The sequence below is a fragment of the Panthera uncia genome (genome assembly GCF_023721935.1).
Source record: "Panthera uncia isolate 11264 chromosome A1 unlocalized genomic scaffold, Puncia_PCG_1.0 HiC_scaffold_17, whole genome shotgun sequence".
NCBI classification, from domain to species: Eukaryota; Metazoa; Chordata; class Mammalia; order Carnivora; family Felidae; genus Panthera; species Panthera uncia.
Window position 1 is genome coordinate 47,671,828 of NW_026057577.1, and position 22,340 is coordinate 47,694,167.

Below are 22,340 nucleotides of genomic sequence, written 5' to 3' on the forward strand. Positions count from 1 at the left end.
TAATAAGCTCAGAATGACTACTGTAAACATGCCCCTTCCCAAAGTTATAAGAAACAAAGCAAATACATAGCTATGGGAAAAATAACCTCTTCCATTTAGGAATGATGGATAAAGAGTCCACTGACTAGATTATATAGAGAAATTAGTTCTAATAAAAACAAAACAATCCCAGAATTTAAGACATCTTTTTTCCTGGCTACTACCCTTAGGAACGAGCAGTACTTACGATAACAGTATATGAGAATTCAAGCACTGAAGATGAAAATTTGATTTAGACAGTTCAGTGTTTCTATACTATCATTCTTAAAATGATTCCACCTCTATTGAAGGTCTTTCTGAGACAGGATATTGAAATGTACACAGGCATAGGGAAAAGAATTTGAGTTTCTGCAAAACAGGAATTTCTTGCTAAAAGATACAAACACTGGAGTAAAAAATTGAAGGCAAAAGCCTCCTTAGCACTTAAATTTTTTGACAATCAACAAGAGTGGCAGTCTCTTGTGTGACATACAGAAGTCGGAGGATATAATCCTGTGCTTGGAGACAACTCTGTAATAATAAGAAAAAACCGTCCAGTATTACCTGCAGGGTCAGATACCAGATCTTTGTCTGCATATGTCACCAGGTTTGTAGCCACTCCGGCTGCTTTTAAATACTTGACTAGATAGTTCCCAACCTAGATCCATTCATCTAAATTTCCCAATCACTGCTGAGACTTCTAATCAACTATTTTGCAAATATCTTTTGTAGTTTTCTTATAAAAAGTACATTTTGAGCCAAACAGAGGTTTATTTCAATTACCCCATGGATTCATGTAAGCCCTATCTTTATGAACCCTGAAACCACCAGTATAAGTCATTTACTTGAATCTGATTCCAGCAGTTACTAAAGGAAATAACAAATACAATTATGGTAATATGCAAATATATCATTTTGGCATTTTTTCCTGGGCAGTGTTCAGTATCAACCATCTTTAAATGATATCAAGTATGAATTTAACATAAAACTTTTTTTCATGTGTATTTATTTTTGAGAGAGAGTGTGTGAGGGTCCGAAGCAGGCTTTGCACTAACAGCAGAGAGCTCAACGTGGGGCTCGAACTCAGGAACAGTGACATCATGACCTGAGCCAAAGTTGGATGCTCAACCGACTGAGCCACACCTAGGCACCCATGACATATAACTTTCTTTTATCTATCTATCTATCTATCTATCTATCTATTTATTTATTTAATAAAACTTTCTTAACCAAACCAAACCATCAAAATAACCCCAAACCTCCAAATTTGTCAAAATATATTTATTTTCTGGACTGAAATAAAAGAATATCATAAAATATTAAGGGATGTATGAGTAGAGGAATACCTCCTAATTACAGGTAAATAGCTAATTAACATTAAATAACACTAGGTAAAATAGAATGAGAAAAAAAATCCATACTCTTGAACTTCTTGGGTCCTTTGTAAATAGTAAAATTTTACCTTGACTTTCTGTATATTCTAATATAAACAGGGCTTCAAATATTTGCTACTATCATATACAATTCCAAAGGAAAGTTTCTCAGCAAGTTTAAAACACAGTATAAAACCTTAACAAGTTTCCTAGAGTATTGTAGTGTCACTAGACAGTAAGCATTTTCACACATAAGCATACACATACACACATTGTGAGTCAATAAGATTGTATAATCCTTATCAGACACTGATTGTTCAATCTTTCCCTGTTCACAGCACTGGTAACACAATTTTAGAAGGTTGTACAGGTTCCAGGTTGTTGATTATAATAAAACTGCAATGATTGTACCCATCCATGTCAAGTCCTGCTCTCACATTTTCTAATTTGTGTCAAAAAATTGATATATTTGTCATTTAGACTATTTTCTTTGTTTTAAATGAAAGATTATTTTCTTTTAATTCCCTAAGTATATAAAATGCATTGAAAATATACAATATAATAGAAATAAATACAAACAGAAGCAAAAAAGAACATAACATACAAAAATAAATTTTGGGTTTTATTTTTTGGTGACATTTATCTCTCCTCCCCTTTATGTCTCTGTTTCATGAAAGCAGAACAACTAATTAATGTAAGCACATTAAAAATTCTTAGCTTTCTCCCGGCTCACTATTTTTATTGTCATTAAAAATAAAAACAAAAAGCACACACACACACACACACAAAACTTAGTCAAGATAGTTGGTACAAGAGCTCCCCACCTTGAAGAACCAAGGCAGGATTCAAGGAACCCTCAGGAGTACTAAAGGATATGGCATGAGAACTCACAATCAATAGGTCAGTGTTTTACCCTGACCCCATCAGACATCCTGAGCAGTAACAGAAAGTTATCAATGGAACTAAGAACCACAGCCTCTACACTCCCTTCTTCCCTGTATTTAGGAACCAATTTATTGTTTATTTGAGTGGCAGGAGGTGGGGGGGGGGGGGCACTGGGCTTCCACTAGATAACCATGAAATAAATTTGCATCCCCTTAAAAAATGTTTAATGTTTATTTATTTTTGAGAGAGAGAGACAGAGAGAGAGAGAGAGAGAGAGAGAGAGACAGAGCATGAGTGGAGGAAGGTCAGAGGGAGGAAGACACAGAATCTGAAGCAGGCTCCAGGCTCTGAGCTGTCAGCACAGAGCCCAATGTGGGGCTTGAACTCATGAATGGTGAAATCATGACCTGAGCTGAAGTCGGACTTAACTGACTGAGCCACCTGGATCCCTTTTATAATACTTTATTACTGAAATCTGCATGATATACAGGAATGAGCACTCTCCTGAGTGGGAGTCATGATACTGGGAAACAAGTTCTGAGCCTGTAAGTGACCATAGGCAAGTGTACCTTTTTAAGAAAGAAAATCTACATTGAGTCAGTCATTTTCAGCGTGAAAGTAAGGGAAAGCTGATTCGAACAAGGAAGTTTTATCCCTTCCTGGTGATTATGGTATGTTAACTCCCTCCCTTTCCTGCCAGGGTAGATTTGTCCCAGGTGTTCTGATTGAAAAATCACCTCTAGAATAAACCTCTATTCACGATGACAGGGTACTTTATCCTTCAAGATTCATATGGTGAAGGAAAAAAAAGTGAAGAACCAAAAGACTACATAATCTCCACGGTAGGAGAGCAGCACACTACAGTGTAAACAGTATAGGACCAGTAGGCAAGAAACACAGATCACGGTGCTGGCTTCACTATGATGAGTTAGTCACTTGGGAGTCATCTGTCTTCAGTTCCTTTTCTGTAAAAGTAGGTTTAAATTATGTGTTTTCTAAGAGGTTTACTAATTCTCAAGTTTTTGTTTTTGTTTGGTTTTGGGATTTGGGGGCTGGCAGTTTCTGTTTGTTTTTTGTTTTTAGACACAGCAGTGTAGATGGATGGGATAGAAACTGTCCTTGTGGAATTGGCAATCTTGGGCTTTCTCTCCTAGAATCTTCAGCTTTGCTCCTTCAGCCTGCTCTCTATGCCTGGTGCCTGTCTTCCTGAGATCTCCTTTACAAGTGACCTAGGGACTCCCTTCCTATCTCCTCTACTTCCTATATAAAGTCTTCTTTCTTAGGGTATATTCCCTTACTTTGGTAGAAACCTCTGGAATCAGTGCTCTCAGAAAGGGTATGTGAGAGATAATTTTTTTTTTTTTTTTTCATTTTGAATGTCTGCCAATGCCTTTATTCTATTCCACACTTGGTTGATAATTTGGTTGGGTATATCATTCTAATTTGGATACAACTTTCCTTCAAAAATCTGAAAGCATTATCCACATCTACTAGCTTCCAGTATCACTTTAGAGAAGAACAAAGTTATTCTGACTCCTGATTTTTTACCTATGACTTGTTTTATCCTTGACTCTGGAAATTTCAATTATATTCTCATTTCCTATGATATGAAATTTTGTAACAGTGTGCCTTTATGTGAGTCTAATTTTAACACTGTGCTTAGTACTGGTTGAACCCTTTCATCTGGAAACTAATGTCCTTCAGTTCCTGGAAATTCCTTCTGTATTCTCTGTCTGGGACTCATGTGAATGAAGTATTTCCTAGACTGATTCTTCAATTGTCTTAACTATTTTTTTCCTTCCCTTGTTTTGCTTGTTAGATTTCTTTATCTTCCATCTCTGTTAAGTTCTTTATGTCTGCTTCTTTTTTAATTTCCAAAAGTTCTTTTGCTGATTTGTTCTTTTTATAGTACCTTATTCTGTTTCATGGGTGCTATATCTTATCTTTCTATAAAACTGGATATTAATGATTTCTGTTTTCTTCTCCTTTCACAGCCTGTGTATCCTTCAAGCTGACTTTTTTTGTTCATTGGTTGGTTTTAGTATCTATATTTCACTTGAGAGTCTTTCCTCAGAAATTTAGTGCTTGTTGATTGTCTAAAAAGCTGAAGCTTTGAGCAAGCAAAGCATGGAAATCTCAACTTAACTGATAATGTGACTATGTCACGTCTTTGGTCATTATCTTTATTTCTTTTTTCTTAGACTGGGCAGATCTCCCAGAGATGGATCTTCAGATCTTCTGCCTGGGTGATACATGTCTGGGAACCAAACAGGTGAAGATGGCTGGAAGGTTCTCACCTTTAACTTACTGTTTTCATCTGTGTTTGGTATATCTCAGTTTAAAGACCCTTTGTTTTACCTGTCTAGAAAACGGAGCTGCAATAGCCTAACTGAGGTAATGGAGGGAAGCCATCTGGCTTCACAGAGTAGGGAAAGGTAACTGAAGGGAATTACTTCAGATTTTTAACCAATTCCTGTTTTTAGCTTTACTGACATCCTCACAGAGGTACCTAAGGATACTCATTATCAAGTTGTTTGGGAGTTTTAAAATGTGCACTATCAGGTTACTCCTCAGATTTCCTATTATTAAAGGACTGAACTTTCTCAAGTATGCAGTCCATTGTCACTAAACCCAACTGCTTTTCATAACTGTGTTACTATTGCTTCCTACCTCATTTTGTCTTTGTGCATTTATGTTTTTTTTTAAAATTCTTCCATTATCATTTCAGTGGTGTTTCAGTAGGGAATAAAATCAAGTATATATACTCAAGCAGCTACTTTTACTTGAAGCTGTATATACTCAGCCTTAGTGATCCTCTTTGAGACTCTCTCCCTCTTCTGCCTTCTCAGTTTGTCCTAGTACCCTGGCATTTGACTTTTCATTTACCTTCACTAGATATAATATGGAAAGCTTAAGAAGTTTTAAGGTGTTTTTTGTTTATTGTTCTCTGATAATCTAAAGTAAGATTTTAACTTTTTGTATCTCTCATTCTATGCCTAAAGCCATATTCAAACAAGCTGCATTTTGATTGTGTGACATCTAACATATATCATTTTGAAGTCCACAGTGTATTTTCACATACAGCATTACACCGTATCCCTAAAAGCCCCACTTCAAGGATAGGCCATTTTATATACAAGATGGGAAAGAAATGATTAAACAGCAGGTATACAATCTACTCCTTCTGTGAGGAGAGAGGAGCATGCCCCCAACAAAAAAAGAAGGTAACTTGGTCAAATCTCTTTGTAAACATGCTAATGACAGACCTCCTGGAAACAAATTAATGGTGTTTGCTAGCTAGAGAATACCTTTGGGGGTGGAAGGTGGAGGGTTGTGCTTTTTCTCACAGTTCTAAAAGCTAGAAGTCCACAATCAAGTTGTTGGCAAGAGAATCCTTATTTATAGACTGCTTATAGCATGATGTACTGGATCTAAGATAGTTTATGATATATAATCCTGGAATCTATGGATTTATGCGGCATGGCTCACTGGAAAATGTAACTATATGGACATAACATTGACATGTTTCATGATTAAATGACTTTCTTTTGTGTAATGAAGAAACCTCATGTTAATCTTGGCCAGAATGGGTTGTGAAGGAGAAAGAAAGAAAATACCCAGGGAGCTGTGCTGGTGGCCCTAGAATTTCTGCAGTTTTCCCTATGCTTCATGATCATTTATGTACTTGAAATTCTTAGTAAAGCTTGGTACTGGCTAATATCTCTGATTTGAATTAGTGTGATTTGACAAACTGATCTTTTGTGTTATCCTGTAAGGAAATTAAGGTTCACAGGGGTTAAACAACTTGTTGAAAGTCACGTGCTAAAAAATGGCCAAATGGGTCTAGAAACCAAGTCTTAAATCAGATTCTTTGTACCATGTGACACATCTTAGTGTGATGGAAAAACAACAATAACAAAACCTGCTTTGTGGAATGAGAAATTGATGTGCCTCCTGGTTCTAACACTGATCTGCTGTTTGATTTGGGGCAAAGTACTTACAACATCCAAAGCCTATCCTTACCTATGCAGTGCCTCTTACATAAATACACAAGGTATCTTAATGATAAGTATAACAGAACAATAAATAAACATTACATAATAAAGCAGAACATTTAGAAACATTTTTAAAGGATGTAGGGAAAGAAAAGTATTACTTACTTTTTTCTTGTAATGCCTGCAATTTATTCAGTTCTTCATTCTCTTCATCACTCTCTTCACTACTTGTGCTGCTCACATCCAAAACTATGTCCCTTTTGGGGTCTACTCGGAGAAAATTGCGGCATTCAAATGTCAGATGACCAGCTAAGTAAAACAAACAAAAATGTAAATGACAAAATAAAAGATACCTAAAGATACTCATTATATTTTTATTATATATTTTTATTTTGTTGCCTCAGGGTTAAACAAGTTACAATTTTAATAGTATAATGTTTAGTTTCAACTTTTATTCAGTGAGTAGTAGTTTGCTTTTTCTGAATACACCACTCAGAGAAATTTTTCCTGTTTTCCCTATGTACTTAATTGCATAGCAACTACATAGCTTTCATCTAATTAAAGGTGTCATGACAATATAATTGACTGTGTTTTTCTAAAGAACCCTTAAAAATTTAATTTTGAAAAACAATTTTCATTCTGACATCATTCACCTCCTAAATTTGATCCCTATAAGAAAACTACAACAGTTACATATTTATGACATGATACAACTTAAAAAAAAAATCAAACATTACAAATACCAGAGAAGTACGGGAAATTATATAACCAATATTCAAGTGCCTATCCACTCACATGTTAACATTTTGTTATTCAATTAGAGTGTTTTTTTTCCTTAATGGCAAGTGTTTGCACACATGTGCGTGCACACACACAAAATTGGGGGCATTGCACCATTCCTTAGAACCCTGTCCTAATCCCATTCTATTCTTTCTTCAGAATTGGCATACTGAAGTTGTATTTATCTTTCCAAAACAGCATATCTGATTATTCATTTCACATAAACTCAATTATACTTACCTACCAATCTGCAACTAGTGTTTGCCACTCAATATTATATTTTGTGATTTACCTATATTAACATAAGTAGATGTAACTATCTCATTTTATCTGATGAATAATGTTCCATTATATAAGAATACGATTTATTTATCTTCTCTACTACTGCTAGAATCTTAGTTTGCTTTCAGTACTTTGCTACTATAAATAATGCTGAAATGAGTAGCCGTACATGTATTTTCTGCACACGACATTGTTTCTCTAAGGCAGCAACTTTCCTTTTTTTTTTTTTTCTATGATTCACTGATGGTAAAAAATAACAGTAAAACTAAGTGTATTGATATATACATCCAAATACAAATACACACTAATACACAAATATGAAACAAAAAGTGACCTGAGTACTACATTTGATATCCCAAAACAAAAAGCAAACAAAAATAAAAACAACAAAAAAGTGCTAACAGTAACCATGCAATTGATTCCACAACACACTAATGACTCACCATAACTCTGTGCTAGAGTTTATTTCTAGTTCTCTCTTGGAAGTTCTAGATTTATTCAAGAACATCTCGTGTTAGAGTCCCAATCTTAGGTAGGACCCTGGGCCTTGCTTTTATCCCCTGCACTCTGCAAACCCATGAAAACCCAAGTTCAAGAACACTGGGTTCAGGAAATACTCTTAAGTCTTACCTCTTAGAGTTTCTGCTTTACTTTGATTATTGTCCTCTGGGCATTCTCTAATTATTTTCTTCCTAGAACACTATTGTATCTAAAATATGTACTGCGCATTTTATACAAGTTTCTTAACTGCTTGCAAAAGGATCCTGTCTGCCATACTGCTGGAAATAAGTTTCCTTCATTATAATTTCCTTTCAAATGAATCATTCATAAGTATTCTTTTCAGTTTCCAAACATATGGAGTTTTCAAATTAAGTTTTTGTTGATTTATAAAGATATTACACTGTTATCAGAAAGTAGGGTCTGTATGATATCAGTTATTTGGTATTTGCTGAGATTACTTTTGTGGACTATCATGCAGTAAATTCATGAAATGATTTGGTATGCATTTTAAAAGAATATATATCACTCTGTTGAATAGAGTGCTATGTCTATTCTGTTGCTCAAATCTTCTCCATCTTATTAATTTTTTTTTTTTTTTTTTGCCTAATAACTTCTGAGGGTATAATTTTTAAGTACCTCTATGATTATAGAGAACATAAAGGTTGTATCATAAGCTTCTCAATTATTAAACATAACTAATTCCACTAAGCTTCATATCCCTATCATTATGATACCCAAAAATGAAGCCTTCTGAATCTATTTATCTTCCTTGAAGCCTTACCCTCATATTGCTGTTACTGCTCCCCTGACCTACAATCATCACCCCCTTCTCCCCCTATCTTTTTTATTTTATTTTTTTATGTTTATTCATCTTTGAAAGACAGAGAGAGACAGAGCACAAGCGGGGGTGGGGCAGCGAGAGAGGGAGGGGGACAGAGAATCTGAAGCAGGCTCCAGGCTCTGAGCTGTCAGCACAGAGCCCGACGCGAGGCTCAAACTCACAAACCACGAGATCATGACCTGAGCCGAAGTCGGATGCCCAACTGACTGAGCCACCCAGGTGCCCCTCCCCCAATCCTTTTATGACAGCTTCTGAAACATGCAATCTTTAGTGGACAAATTGTGTCACCTCTTTACAGTTTGTTCCCTCTCCCACTTGTTTTAAAGGACATTTGGCTCTTCCCTGAGAACACTTTTCCACAGCTTATCTCGGTATTATTAGTATCTTCCAGGCTCCTTAATACTGTTTCTCAATATAGCAGTCCTCTAATCTCCCATGCAGCTCTCTGTTGCTGTTTAATAGCCCGTCTACTGAAGTCTTTGGAATCTGGCTCAGACTTGGGTTCTTCACCCTAAGCCCTCCCACAAACCTACACGAACAGGCTAGAGTGGTGCATGGCCTCATAGTTCCTTGCCATTTTAGATGCCAAGGCCACACTACGCTCCTTGTCATCACCTGAAGTGTTCCATCTCGTAAATTTTCAACTCCACTATTATACTGACTATAAGCTTTTATCCTTCTAGCTCTCTTATTCCCTTACACCCATGCATAGATGTGTTTAGAATTTTCTGTCAACACTTTATTCCATCTACTTTTTATTTATGTCATTCTTACTACATTTACTTCTCAAAGGAAAAAAAAAACAAACAAACCTATTTGCTGTCACCTTCTTTTAGGTAATTGTTGACATGAAAGCTGTCAGTTCCAAAGAGAGTTAGAGCTTAGCATTTCCAAGAGTAGAGAATCAACTAGGTAGAGCACAAGAATTTTTTAACTATTACATTTATCACATATATACCTATGTGCAAAGTTATAATGTGCATAAATACACATTTTTACAAACTTCTATAAAAACCACATTTCTGACCTGCCACTTGCCCCTTACCAGACAAAATCACTTTCTCCTCTTCTAGTTAATTTTTTTTTTTAATTTAACTATTCTATTTCCCTAAATAACACATTTCTCTTAATAACTGCTGCCTCTTGATTTTTCAGCTCAGGCATAATTAATTGACTTCCTACTGTGGAAAATGAGCATTTAATATCCTCCCCTTTTCTCAGTGTTCTTGTATCTTTCTAAATTTTTACTTATTTTTAATTTTTATTTTCTTATTCTCAAGTAAGTTAGCATATAGTGTGGTCTCGGCTTCAGGAGTAGAACCCCATGATTGATCTCTTACATATGATACTCAGTGCTCATCCCAAAAAGTACCTTTCTTAATGCCCATTTAACCTACCTTTTAACCTACTCCCCCAACCCCCATCAACCCTCAGTTTGTTCTCTGTATTTAAGAGTCTCTTATGGTTTGCCTCCCTCTCTGTTTTTATCTTATTTTTCCTTCCTTTCCCCTATGTTATTCTGTCAACTTTCTCAATTTCCACATATGAGTGAAATCATATGATATCTGTTTTAGAAAATTAAGACCTTAACTCACTCAGTCCCTTCATTTTCTTCTCATCTGTCAAACTTCTCATTCCTGACTTTCCAAACACCATTACATGTTTTTTCTTTGACTCATTCATGTTCTTCTTCTGCCATACCTCACTGTAAAACAAATACTCTGGATCAAAGCTAACCTTTCTTGAGGTTGTGCCTGTCCCTGAGCAGTCAAGCAATGCTTAAGTACAATCACACATACATGGACATTAGCACAAACACAAAGCATTTCATTTTTGTGTTTGTCCCTGGTCAAGTTCCTCTCTTATTCCCCTCAGTGACTTTTCTAAACTTATGCCTGACTTAAATCATTGTTCAACCACTTTCCTGTCTCACTCAATGCCCCTTCCCAAACAGACAACTGCACCTCCTAATTTACCAAGAAAACTGAGATTACCAAAGTCTCCTTCTACCTTCTGTTTCCACACCTGAAAAAATCCATACTTATTCTCACCTAGTTTCCTTCAAACTTATGAGTTATCCTTGATGGGATGCCTGGGTGGCTCAGTTGGTTAAGCGTCCGACTTTGGCTCAGGTCATGATCTCACGGTTTGGGAGTTTGAGCCCCAGCATTGGGCTCTGTGCTGACAGCTGAGAGCCTGAAGCCTGCTTCAGATTCTGTGTCTCCCTCCCTCTCTCCCTTTCCCTGCTCACATTCTGTCTCTCTCAAAAATAAATAAAGCACTAAAAAAAAAAAAAAAGTTATCCTTATTTTAACTCTTAGAGGAAATTGCTCCATCTTCTGTCTCCAATATCTGCAACATGTCCTATAATATCCCTTAGTCTCTATACACATCTTTTATCTTAAATATAAAACCCTCCATTTATCCCAAATTCCCTTCTAGGAGTTACAGTTGACCCTGGAATGCTGATCCCCAGGCAGCTAAAAATCCACATATAACTTATGGTTCCCCCCAAACTTAACTACTGGATTTTATGTGATTGAAAAGTTAGAAAGTCGCCAAATGGAGAAAAACAAAGTGAAGATGGAGGAAATTTGTAGGAAAAGGTGGAACAGCAGGGCTCTTGTCTGCTCTTGGCATTCTCCATCCTACTACCTGTGGGGAGCTCAGTTGACTGAGGTCTTGAATGGAGAGGTGAAAGAAACAGGCTCTGGGGAGGGATTTTCACTTAAGTAACCAAAAACCACATAATAACCCACCCAATACCTTACCTCCCACCAAGGGGTGTGGGAGAACACCAGGGAGGGCCCAGGGAGGGGACAGTATCAGACAGAGAAGCCTGGGTCTCAGTGGGGTGGGGCACTGTCCAGGGTGCTGAACGTTTTCTGAGGAGGGGATCTAATATTGCTGGGGAACTGGCAGCTCACCCCTTCACAGCCATTTTCCACAAGCAGAAACTGCAGTATAATCACATGTAGGGGATTGGGTGAAGCAAGTGACCTAGAAAGAAGGGTACTGGTGTTTTGCCTTCCCTAGTTCTCTACCTTCCTGCGTGGAAGGAGGTGGTGTGGACCACCTTGCTTCCTAGGTAGAGAAGCAAGAAATGAGTATCATTCTATGATCTAGATTGGCTAAGTGCAGGTGGGGAGAAGGGGACATGTGGTGGTTCATGTTCTACTACTGTATTCTATTTAAAACAACAACAACAACAACAACAACAACAACAAACCTATATAAAACTACACCTGTGCAGTTCAAACCCATGATGTTCAAGGGTCAACTGTATTCAATATGTTCCTGTTATGACCTGAATGTTTGTATCCCCTCAAAATTCATATGTTGAAATCTAACTCCCAAAGGGGATGGTATTAGTTGATGGGACCTTTGGGAGGTGATTAGGTTTCTGAGAGTGGTACTCTCATGAATGGGATTAGTGCCTTATAAAAGATCTCCAAGGAACTCTCTAGTCCTTTCCACTGTGCAAGTAAAAAATGAAAAGTCTATGACCTGGAAAACTTGCTGGCACCCTGAACTTTGACTTACAGCCTCCTATGAGCAATATATTTCTGTTTATAAGCTACTGGGCCTGTGGTATTTTGTTATAGTAGCTCATGAAGACTGAGACAGTTCCTTACTTTATTTATGCAAATTTCCTGAAACAGGAGACTATACATACAAGCTCTCCATTTTTTTATCCATTGCAATTCAGGCCTGAATCTACATAGTTTGCTTCATGACCTACCACTCTACTTAAACTGATCTTCCTACAGTCAAAGAAGCATTCTACCTGGTAAATTCAATGAACAATTTCCCAACAAATTCTTACAAATCCTAATGGTTACATCTGACAATTTTCCCTCAACTTTGAAAATCTTTACTCTTTTGGTGTATCTGTTGCTGCCCACTCCCTCTTCTACTCCCTCTTCTAGTATTGTACCTTCTTGGTCACTTTTTCCTTAGCTCATGCCTAGATATTTTACTTTACCTGTTGATATTTTATTCCACTAAGAGTTTGTTATTGTTCCAATGTTTGCCTATATAAAATCATGTAGGCGAAAAATACAAATGTGGAGCAAAAAAGAGAGGTTGTTTCCATAAAACAAAGTTGTACTTTTGGAAACACTTGATTTAAATGGATTATTTTTAAAGAGTAGTTTTCAAATTAGGTACTGGCATCAAGACTGTACAAGATTGAGAAAAAATCTAAAATAATGAGAAAAGGTACCTGCTTCTCAAAGGGGGTACCATGGCCATTTTGAGCCAGACAATTCTTCACTGTCCAGGACTACCTTACACATCCCAGGATGTTTACAAACCATAAATCATACATACTAAAGATCATACTGTTACCCAACCACAAGCACATAGGGGCAAATTAAAAAAAAAAAAAAAAAAAAAGGCCACAGATTTCCAGGAGGGCAGTATTAACCCTAGTTGAGAACTAATGATAAAGTGATTCTGGACTCAAATTTCTTTCTCATTTTTGCTGCTTGCTTATCTTGGAAGAAACAAACTATACAAAGTAGGAAATGCATTTCAGATATAATTTGCACTTAAAAGACTATGTGAAACAATAATTAGCAGACTCATAGGCAAAGACAAGGTCATGAATGTATATCAATAGATTAGCATTTTAGGTTAAATAAACATTAAAGATATTTAGGTGTGTTTTTATTTCTTGCTACTATGAGCAAATGCTCAATTACTGAAGTATCCTATCCTGGACTTTTTAAAGGTGTATGTTCTGAGAACTATCATAATTGAGACATTTATTCCATGACAAAAGCTTAGTGTTCTGGTAGCTTTTAAGTATTTAGAAGTTGCCAACTTCAAAAGTATTCATATAAAAACTCATCATAGAAATAAACAATTCTTCTAATTTTCTTGAGGAAACTTTGCCATGAAAAACCAACATCCATGTTATTTAGTAACAGATTCATCCTTAACTTGAAACTTTTTAAAACTATATAGTCATTACTGAAACATACGGACACAATAAAATCTTTTTCAGTCGAGTATTAAATTGTTTTGTATATCCTGGGCACCTCGGTGGCTCAGTTGGTTAAGCGTCCAGCTCTTGGTTTCAGCTCAAGTCATGATCTCATGGTTTTGTGAGTTAGAGCCCCATGTTGGGCTTTGGGCTGGCAGCATGGAGCCTGCTTGGGATTCTCTCCCCAATTCCCATCTCTCTGCCCCTCCCCCGACTCATGCTTTTTCTGTCTGTCTCAAAATATATTTAAAAACTGTACAACCTAAACCATTAGTCTCACAACAATAGAGAGACAATACTCTTTTGTAACTAAATGATGAATATGCATATTTTAAGGTATTAAAAACATTTCAGAGTTCTGTGGACTGTTCTCTTACATCTACAATCAATACAAAGATTCTGGCCTACAAATAACAGATAATTTTTAAAATGTAATTTCTATCAGAAAGGCATGTAAATTGAGAAGACCTTCATCTTTAACAGGTATAAGATGTAAATGTAACACAGAAGGGAAGTATTACTAAAGTTTTCCAAAAGAGATAAATGAAAAACTATTTAATAACTTAATCACTAAAAATCATAGATCAAAATAATAACTATAGGAACTAAACTTAGAAAGACTGTCAAACCTATTTGCTTACTTGGCTTCTCTAAAAAAATTCTAGTTACTACAGATACTTCCATCATTGTGTAAAATAAAAAAGCAATAAGGAGACTAGATCAACGTTATATTTCCAAAACATTATTTTGATTATTTTCCTATAAGTCTTAAGCTAAAAGTAGTTCAAGCAGATAAAGTGGCATTAGTAGAGAGATTGGGAAATTCATTCTAGATTTTTAAGTACATAATACAGCATATACCTAGAGGCTGTGTGAGGGAGTGAGAGGGGTGGGGGGGAGAGGAGGAGGGAGAGTGAGAGAGAGAGAGAGAGAGGAGAGGGAAGGAGAGAGAGAGCATGGATGAGCACATTCCTAAGTCTTGAATCAAGACATAAAATATGGAGGGGGTGCCTGGGTGGCTCAGTTGGTTAAGCGTCTGACTCTTGATTTCGGCTCAGGTGATGATCCCGTGGTCCTGGGACTGAGCCCTGCAATAGGCTCCACTCTGAGTATGGAACCTGCTTGGGGTTCTCTCTCTCTCTCCCTCTGCCCTTCTCTGCCTCATGAGCTTTCTCTCTCAAATAAAAACTTTTTTTAATTTAAAAATAAAAATGAAATACAGAAATTAGCAAAGATTTAAAGAAAGGAAACAAAGCAGAAATAAATATAAACAAGCCTAGAACACAGAAAAGATTTCACTGCACTTATTTCTTGCATGCAAGTATATTCTTCAGGAGTTTTTATTTACGTGAAGGATATGTGTACTTATGTATCCACATTTGCTAACTGAGCAAGATTCCCTTGAGCCACATCTCAGCCTTCCCTTGGAGGCATGTGACTTGGTTCTCCCAGCATGCTTTCATTATGAGCCCTCTTAATGGAGATTTATGCCGAGGGTTCTTTTATCACATGTTTTTGCATGGAAAAATTTTTTTAATCACCTTTATTTATTTTTTTAATAAGACTGTACATCTGAAGCTCATGTAACATTGTGCATCAAATATAACTATACTTCTAAATTAATAAATAAATAGATGGATACATTTTGTATGGATCATTAACCCTAATCCAGGCTCACTTGCATGGTCTCCAAACAAGTGAGAAAACAGCAAATGCTGGGGTGCCTAGGTGGCTCAGTCGATTGTCAGACTTTGGCTCAGGTCATGATCTCCCTGCTTGTGAGTTCAAGCCCCACATCGGTTTCTGTGCTCACAGCTCGCAGCCTGGAGCCTGCTTCAGATTCTGTGTCTCCCCCTCTCTCTGCCCCTCCCCTGCTCACACTGTGTCTCTCTCAAAAATAAACATTAAAAAAAATTTTTTTAAAGAAAAAAAAATAGCAAATGCTACTGTTATAGCTGTTATCAAACCTTTAAGAATTGTTACATTTAACTAAAGAAATGGTATTTAAGGTACATAATTATAAATTTAGACTATATAACTGCACGTTAAAGTTTACTTTTCTATCCCATTTCATTAGTCATAATAGACATTTATGATTGTTTAAATCAAGTTTTTGCTGGTGAGCAGAAATTCTGGGACTAGTATTATCCTCATAAAGAAAATAATTTTCATTGCTTTCCCCTCTTCACCCAGTATCTAGAAGAACAAAGAGTAAAAGAATAAGTATACATGTACTTTCTGGGGGGGAATATACTTTCTGCATGCTCCTAAATCTACTACTCCACTTGTACTTGATATCTTTGCTAGTCAACAGATACATAGCCACCTGTCACTCAGTCTACAGCAGGGAAGAAAGTAACTATTTAGGGGAATTTCTGAATCATCTGCAAATCTGGCCTGAATAACAGGGCTAAAGAACTAAGCTGAAATCAGGGCCCTGAAATCAGGATGCTAAATCACATTGCCCAAGGAGGCAATGATTCACTCTTCACAATGTTATTTTTTAATGTACTTACGATAGCCACATTTTTTACAGCCTGCCCGGACACTGTCCTTGTTGCAACCTGAAATATAATTGGATAACATTTTAGCAGACATATAAAAGGTAGAAACATAAGAATTCCATCCCATGAAAAAGCTAAGAAACCACTTGTTGTAGAATTTCTTTAAAAAAAAGAAAAAATTATTCTTGACCCAGCTTAGTAACACTATTCAATTGTCATCATTATTAGGCATCACTGGAAAATCCAATTTACTCAAATTACTTTCTTTGACAGTATTTTAAAAATAACTCCAGAATATATTTTTCTCTAATTTAACAGAAATGCAGTGTTATAGTCAAGAGCTTAAACATTCCAAGAATTCTCTAACACTGAGCAAGAAATTCCTGAGTATTTCAGCCTGTCCCTCAAATGTAAAATAATTAACTACAAATGTGTATACATATACATATTCCCTATATACTATCATATGTGCTAATATTTTTATTATATATTCTATTACTTATATTAGTTACTATATATAGTATATTTATATATATGTATATACATATATATATTTATACATACACACACACATACATATATGAATATTTGGGATAACAAATGTTTTTCTGCTCTCCCTTAGAAGAAAAACAAACTGGCTTTATTAAAGGAATTGGTAAAAATCCAGAAAAATACTTTAATTGATAGGTATTATAAGAAACATCCAAATGCACCACTCAAATTCTGACAAGAGAAAACTATCAGTCACATATTCAGTCTGATCAGTTTTTACAAATATTTAGAGTATTTCTGTATAATTAGTGGTATACACAAGAAATGTTGAAGATCTAAATAAGAGAGAAGACATAAATTAAAATTGATTTTTTATAATAAAATATACATAAAATTTATCACCTTAAACATTTCCGAGTATATAATTCAGTGGCATTAAGTACATTCATAATGTTGTACAACATCCTAAACACTAACTTTTTTCCTCTATAAATTTACCTACTCTAGGAATCTCATGTAAGTGGAATGATACAGTATTTGTCCTTTTGTGTCTGACTTATTTTACTTAGTATAATGTTTTCAAGACCATCCATATTGTAACACATATCAGAATGCCATTCCTTTTTATGGATGAAATATATGAATGGAGAGAGAGAGAGGGGGAGAGAGAGAGAGTTGAAACTACTTTTAATCTCCAATAAGGGCTTCCATCAGCCAGAGGGCAAGGAAAGAATTGCTCTATTATCTTAATGAAAGGCATCTAACTCCTAAATCTTTCATATGGAGATAGAATCCAAATTTACACAGTGCAAATATAAAACAGTGCTAATTATAAAAGAAAGCTCATTTTTGAACCATGTCTTTACTGTTATGAAGTCAAAACATCAGCCATTTTTTCCTAATCCCAATCGTTAAAATACACATTATCGAGTTATTCTAGTAAAATACACTCAGGTCTGCTACAATGCTTCTTTTAAAAACATAAACTTGTTCCAATGCAAGTGATGTAAGACAGCACAATTTGAGCATAATGTGACTTTTGTCCAAGAAAAACACTATGTGAATGCACAAACTGGTACCCCATTGCTCTGAGACTCATAGTAATATACAAAACACACACAAGGACATAACCCAAACCATTTCTAGTGACCTCAGTTCAGTATGGGTGCTGTGAGCAGTGCCCATCCACATCTGGTAAAATAACCTTGATCCAATCATGTCATTCTCTTCCTACCATTCCTTCAGAACAATTTACAAGCTCTGATTCTTACGAACTGCATTTTCACAGCAAACTTCAGGTCTTTTAGCAGGCATAGTACCCTATTAATTGTAGTATTTATGTGCCTTTTAACCAATTAACATGTGCAAAACTGTGCTGTTTTTATTAGGTTTCTATCATTTTTTATGCATCACTGATGAAGTTCTTAAGTGTTGTGCCCCAATCTCATTTTTTCTCATAAGCCTTGTGGATTTTACTGCATAGAGTGGGAACACATCTGCTGCACTGCAGCAGAACTGTGGAATAAGACTGGATTAATAATAAAATCTGAGGCTCTTTCATTATGAAATAATTGCCTGTTGGAAAAAAAGCCCAGAGTATCCAGGTCAATGTTAAGTCTGTTTCCATAGAAACCAAAGACGCTGAATAGACAGGACAAAAGTGTTCTAAATGCACCATTACCATTCCCACAACAAACTAAAAATGTTGTAATGGACAGATCTGAAATGATCTCATCTCAGTACTTATGAGAGATTAGCTTATTTATGACTAACTCTATCTCATATTTTTAGAATGAACAAAATATGAAACTTTTCAGAGAAGGTCATCTTCTTTAACTAAGTTTTAACTTTTACATGAAAGGAAAATGCCAGAATTCTAAATAAAGTAACTCCATATCAACTATGTTCTCACCAGTTTTTGGTTAAATGAAAGTTTCAAGCTTCATTTGTCCATAATTTTCATGACTGCTGGGCCAACTGAATGCTTTTACCTAGGACACTGAATCTGATGCCTCTGACAAAGATATCTGGGACAAGTAACACAATGAAGTGGGGACAGTTCATTCATTCTCCTGTCAAGATCCAGTTTCTAGAGGCAGTGATGTCACAGAGAGCAGCAGTCCTAATCAGGTCTGGGACTGTGCAGGATCTTGGCTATGGATGTCCTTGGTCTTGTCTATTTTCCAAGAATTGTTATCTAGCATTTGCTTAGATTCTGGGAGCTCCCTGGTATCTTTCCTTTCTGCTTCAATTAACTAGTCAGTTTCTATTGTTTGGAACAAGAACTCTGCTGATACAATGGTGCTCCAGATGGGATTCAAAGTGAATAGGAAGGCCATACTGAAAGGCCCTTATTACTTCAATCAGAAGTTATCCATTTCCCCATCTTAGGTTCTCATGCTGTTTTTTGTTCCATTCCTCTTTAAGGTTTGCTAATGCTGTTCAGAGCAACAGAGCCTGGCTCCCTCAAAATGTTCCTATGTAATCATAACCTACAGTCCCAAGACCACCAATAAAGTCTTGTAAAATTGCCCATATAAAAAAAAAAATTGGCAAAGACCAACAAAAACAAACTCAAAAGACACATAAAAATAGAGAAAGAAATATTTGCAACTCATAGCACCAAAAAAGGGAAATTATCCTTACCATATAAAACCCAGAAAATCATTATGAACAAGACCAATAGCCAACAGGAAAAAAAATCAGCCAAGGAGCTGAACAGAATGCTCAAAGAAACAGAAACAAGTTGGAAACATGGAGATCCTTAGCCTTATTCATAATTCGTGGAATGTACATTAAAACTATACTGAGATTCTATTTTCACTTATCAGAATAGCAAAGATTGAAAGGGTTGAAGAGAGTCTGGGGGAGACATACTCTAATACAGTACTGGATAGTAATGTAACTCAATACCACCTCTATGGAAAGCAAGCTGACAAAATCTATCAGAACTATGAATGTACATACTACTTTGACCTAGCACTTCCACACTGGGAGATTAATCTTCTCAATTTACTTGCACAAATACATACTGACTTATGCACAAAGCTATTCACCACAGCATCATTTGTAACAGTAAAAGAGTAGAAATAATTTAGACATAAATAAATTATGGTTGGTCTTTACTTAATGATATCTGATGGTCTCTAAGATATAAAGAAAAAAGCAAGGTACAGAACAGTGCTCATGGTATGTTGTCATTTGTATGAAAGGAGATTAGATAAAATACCAAATTATGTATAGATTTTATTAACAGATGGATGGAGATATACAAAAAAATCTCTCTGTAAGGATATATATTAGTTACCTGAGAAATGGGGAACTGCCTCCAGGGGTAAAAAAGGGTGAGAAATATGTCACTATCCACCTTTTGGTACTTTTAAAATCTGAAGCATGTGAGGGTCCCTGGGTGGCTCAGTCAGTTAAGCATCTCACTTCTGCTCAGGTCATGATCTCAAGGTTCATGAGTCTGAGCCCCACATCAGGCTCTGTGCTGACAGCTCAGAGCCTGGAGCCTGCTTCAAATTCTGTGTCTCCCTCTCTGCCCCTCCCCCACTCACATACCATCTCTCTCTGTCTCAAAAATGAATAAATGTTAAAAAATGTTTTTTTTTAATCTGAAACATGTGGATTGATTACCCTCTCAAAAACCAAACCAAAAACCTCCCTCAAACAAACCCAACACTAAGAAGAGGTGCTGTTGTGCAAGTATTCGTTGACAAAGGCAGACTGTACCTATAAATTCTTCAGGAAAGCTACATTACAGATTTACAATAAAATTTTATTAACTGATGGTTTTAGGAACAAATTTAAGAGGTATTTATTTCCTTATTTGTTAAATACTAGCAAGGGATTACTATGGATCTAGAAAATTATCAAACAACTTGAGTGGCAAGGAAGGGCATGGGTAACCAGTTGGCCTTTTACCTCCCAGTAACTTAAAGGAGTAGAGAATGCCAATTTCTCTAGATTCCAGAACATGCCAGACAATTCTATATACAACTCACTGCTCAGCATGGTGCGGATTCCCTAGATGTCCTCAACAAATGCTTACTGCTTTGAGGTTAGAAACTTAAGAAAATACTTCAGCACTTGGGAATTGGTAACTTCTGTTGCTCCCAGTTGCCAGCTACGAAACTAGATAGTGTCTGCAGTGTTACTGGCTCATCTGAGGAATCACAGGCAATGGAAGAACAGGAATAAAAGTAAGAAGGACAACTGAAATAAAAATAATGATTATTTAGGCAAGGGAAGGGAAAAATGACAGAGGCAGAGGGACCTTTCCAGGGTGATGAAAATATTTAAAATATTGATATGGATATAAAATTCTTCAACCTATACATTTGTAATGTGCATTTTATTTTAACATGTAAATTATACCTTAGTAAAGCAGTTAGCATAGAGGGAAAAAAAGAAACAGTCTGTGAAAAGGGAGAGGTTAGAGAAGACTAAAAACCAGGGACAAAGACCAGAGGGAGAAAATAGGAGTATGTAAGCAAAAGGGATGCTTGTGGTAGTGTCCCTAACAGATGCCTCTGGTTATTCAGTGGCCCCCAGAGGTATGGCAAGACATGATACTGATCTAAAGTTTTTTGTTGAAATTTCACATCACCTATGTTGCTAAGTTAACTTAGTCACTGGGAACTTTAACAGCAATGTTTGGAACTTAGTATTATATTTTTCTCTTACTGTGTATTTTAGATTTGGGGAAGCCTGTCAAAGTTTTATTTACATTAAAATGGTTTCCTATAATCATTTAAATTTAAAAGTAAATAGTTAAAGGGACTAACTATCCCTTTAAGTGATGCAATTAGCAATTGCAATCACTTCTGTCCATTCTTTTCATTTTTAATTACCTAGATTCAATTAGATTAGATTAGTTCCTTTTAAGCTTTAAGTTTTATATTTGGTTACTCCATTATAGTTCTATCATAATTTGGGAACTCTTAAAGATAACTTCAATTTATTCTGCTTTTAAAATTCAAATTGTAGCGAGGTTGTATATACCACATAGATACAAGTACCCATATATGTCTGCTAAAATTGAATGCAAAGTAAAACTCCAAATATTTAAATTTTTCTGATGCTTTTTATTAAGAATTCATAGATATAATCCTTTCTTTGGGATCCTGAAATATTTTAATTCTCTGTGAATTTAAAAAATGGGTTAAAGGAGATCCTTGATGGATCTCCTAAGCCTTAGTGGCTCAGTGAGGTAAGTGTCTGACCCTTGACTTCCGCTCAAATCATGATTCATGGCTCCCGTTGGGCTCTGCACTAACAACATGAAGCCTGCCTGGGATTCTCTCCCTCTTCTCTCTGACCCACTCGTGTGCACTCTCTCTCTCTCTCTCTCAAAATAAATTAATTAAAAAAAAAAAAAGAGGATCCTTGATGCAAACATTTTGAAAGAGCAGATGTCCTCATCTTTAGTTAAAAATGCCTTCAGAATCATTTGATACTCAAAAGGAGAGATGAAAGTATATCAAATAATTGCTTATTTTAAACTACTGACAGGGGACTGCCTGGGTGGTTCAGGTGGTCGAGCCTCTGACTCTCGGTTTCAGCTCAGGTCATGATTCCAGGGTTATGGGATCAAGCCCTGTGTCAGAATCCATGCCCAGCAAGGAGCCTACTTAAGATTCTTTTTCTCTCTCCCTCTGCCAAACTCTCTCTCTC

At 36.1% G+C, this 22,340-nt stretch overlaps 1 protein-coding gene across 1 annotated transcript in view; it reads right to left on the reverse strand.

Annotated features, from left to right (window-relative positions):
* SREK1IP1 (SREK1 interacting protein 1) overlaps window positions 1-22,340 on the reverse strand; it is a 41,149-nt gene that overhangs the window by 13,954 nt on the left and 4,855 nt on the right. The window contains exons 2-3 of the mRNA XM_049649523.1: window positions 16,182-16,229; window positions 6,437-6,580 (exon numbers count right to left, since the gene is read on the reverse strand). Coding sequence (XP_049505480.1) covers window positions 6,437-6,580; window positions 16,182-16,229 — 192 coding nt within the window. The remainder of the gene's footprint in view (window positions 1-6,436; window positions 6,581-16,181; window positions 16,230-22,340) is intronic.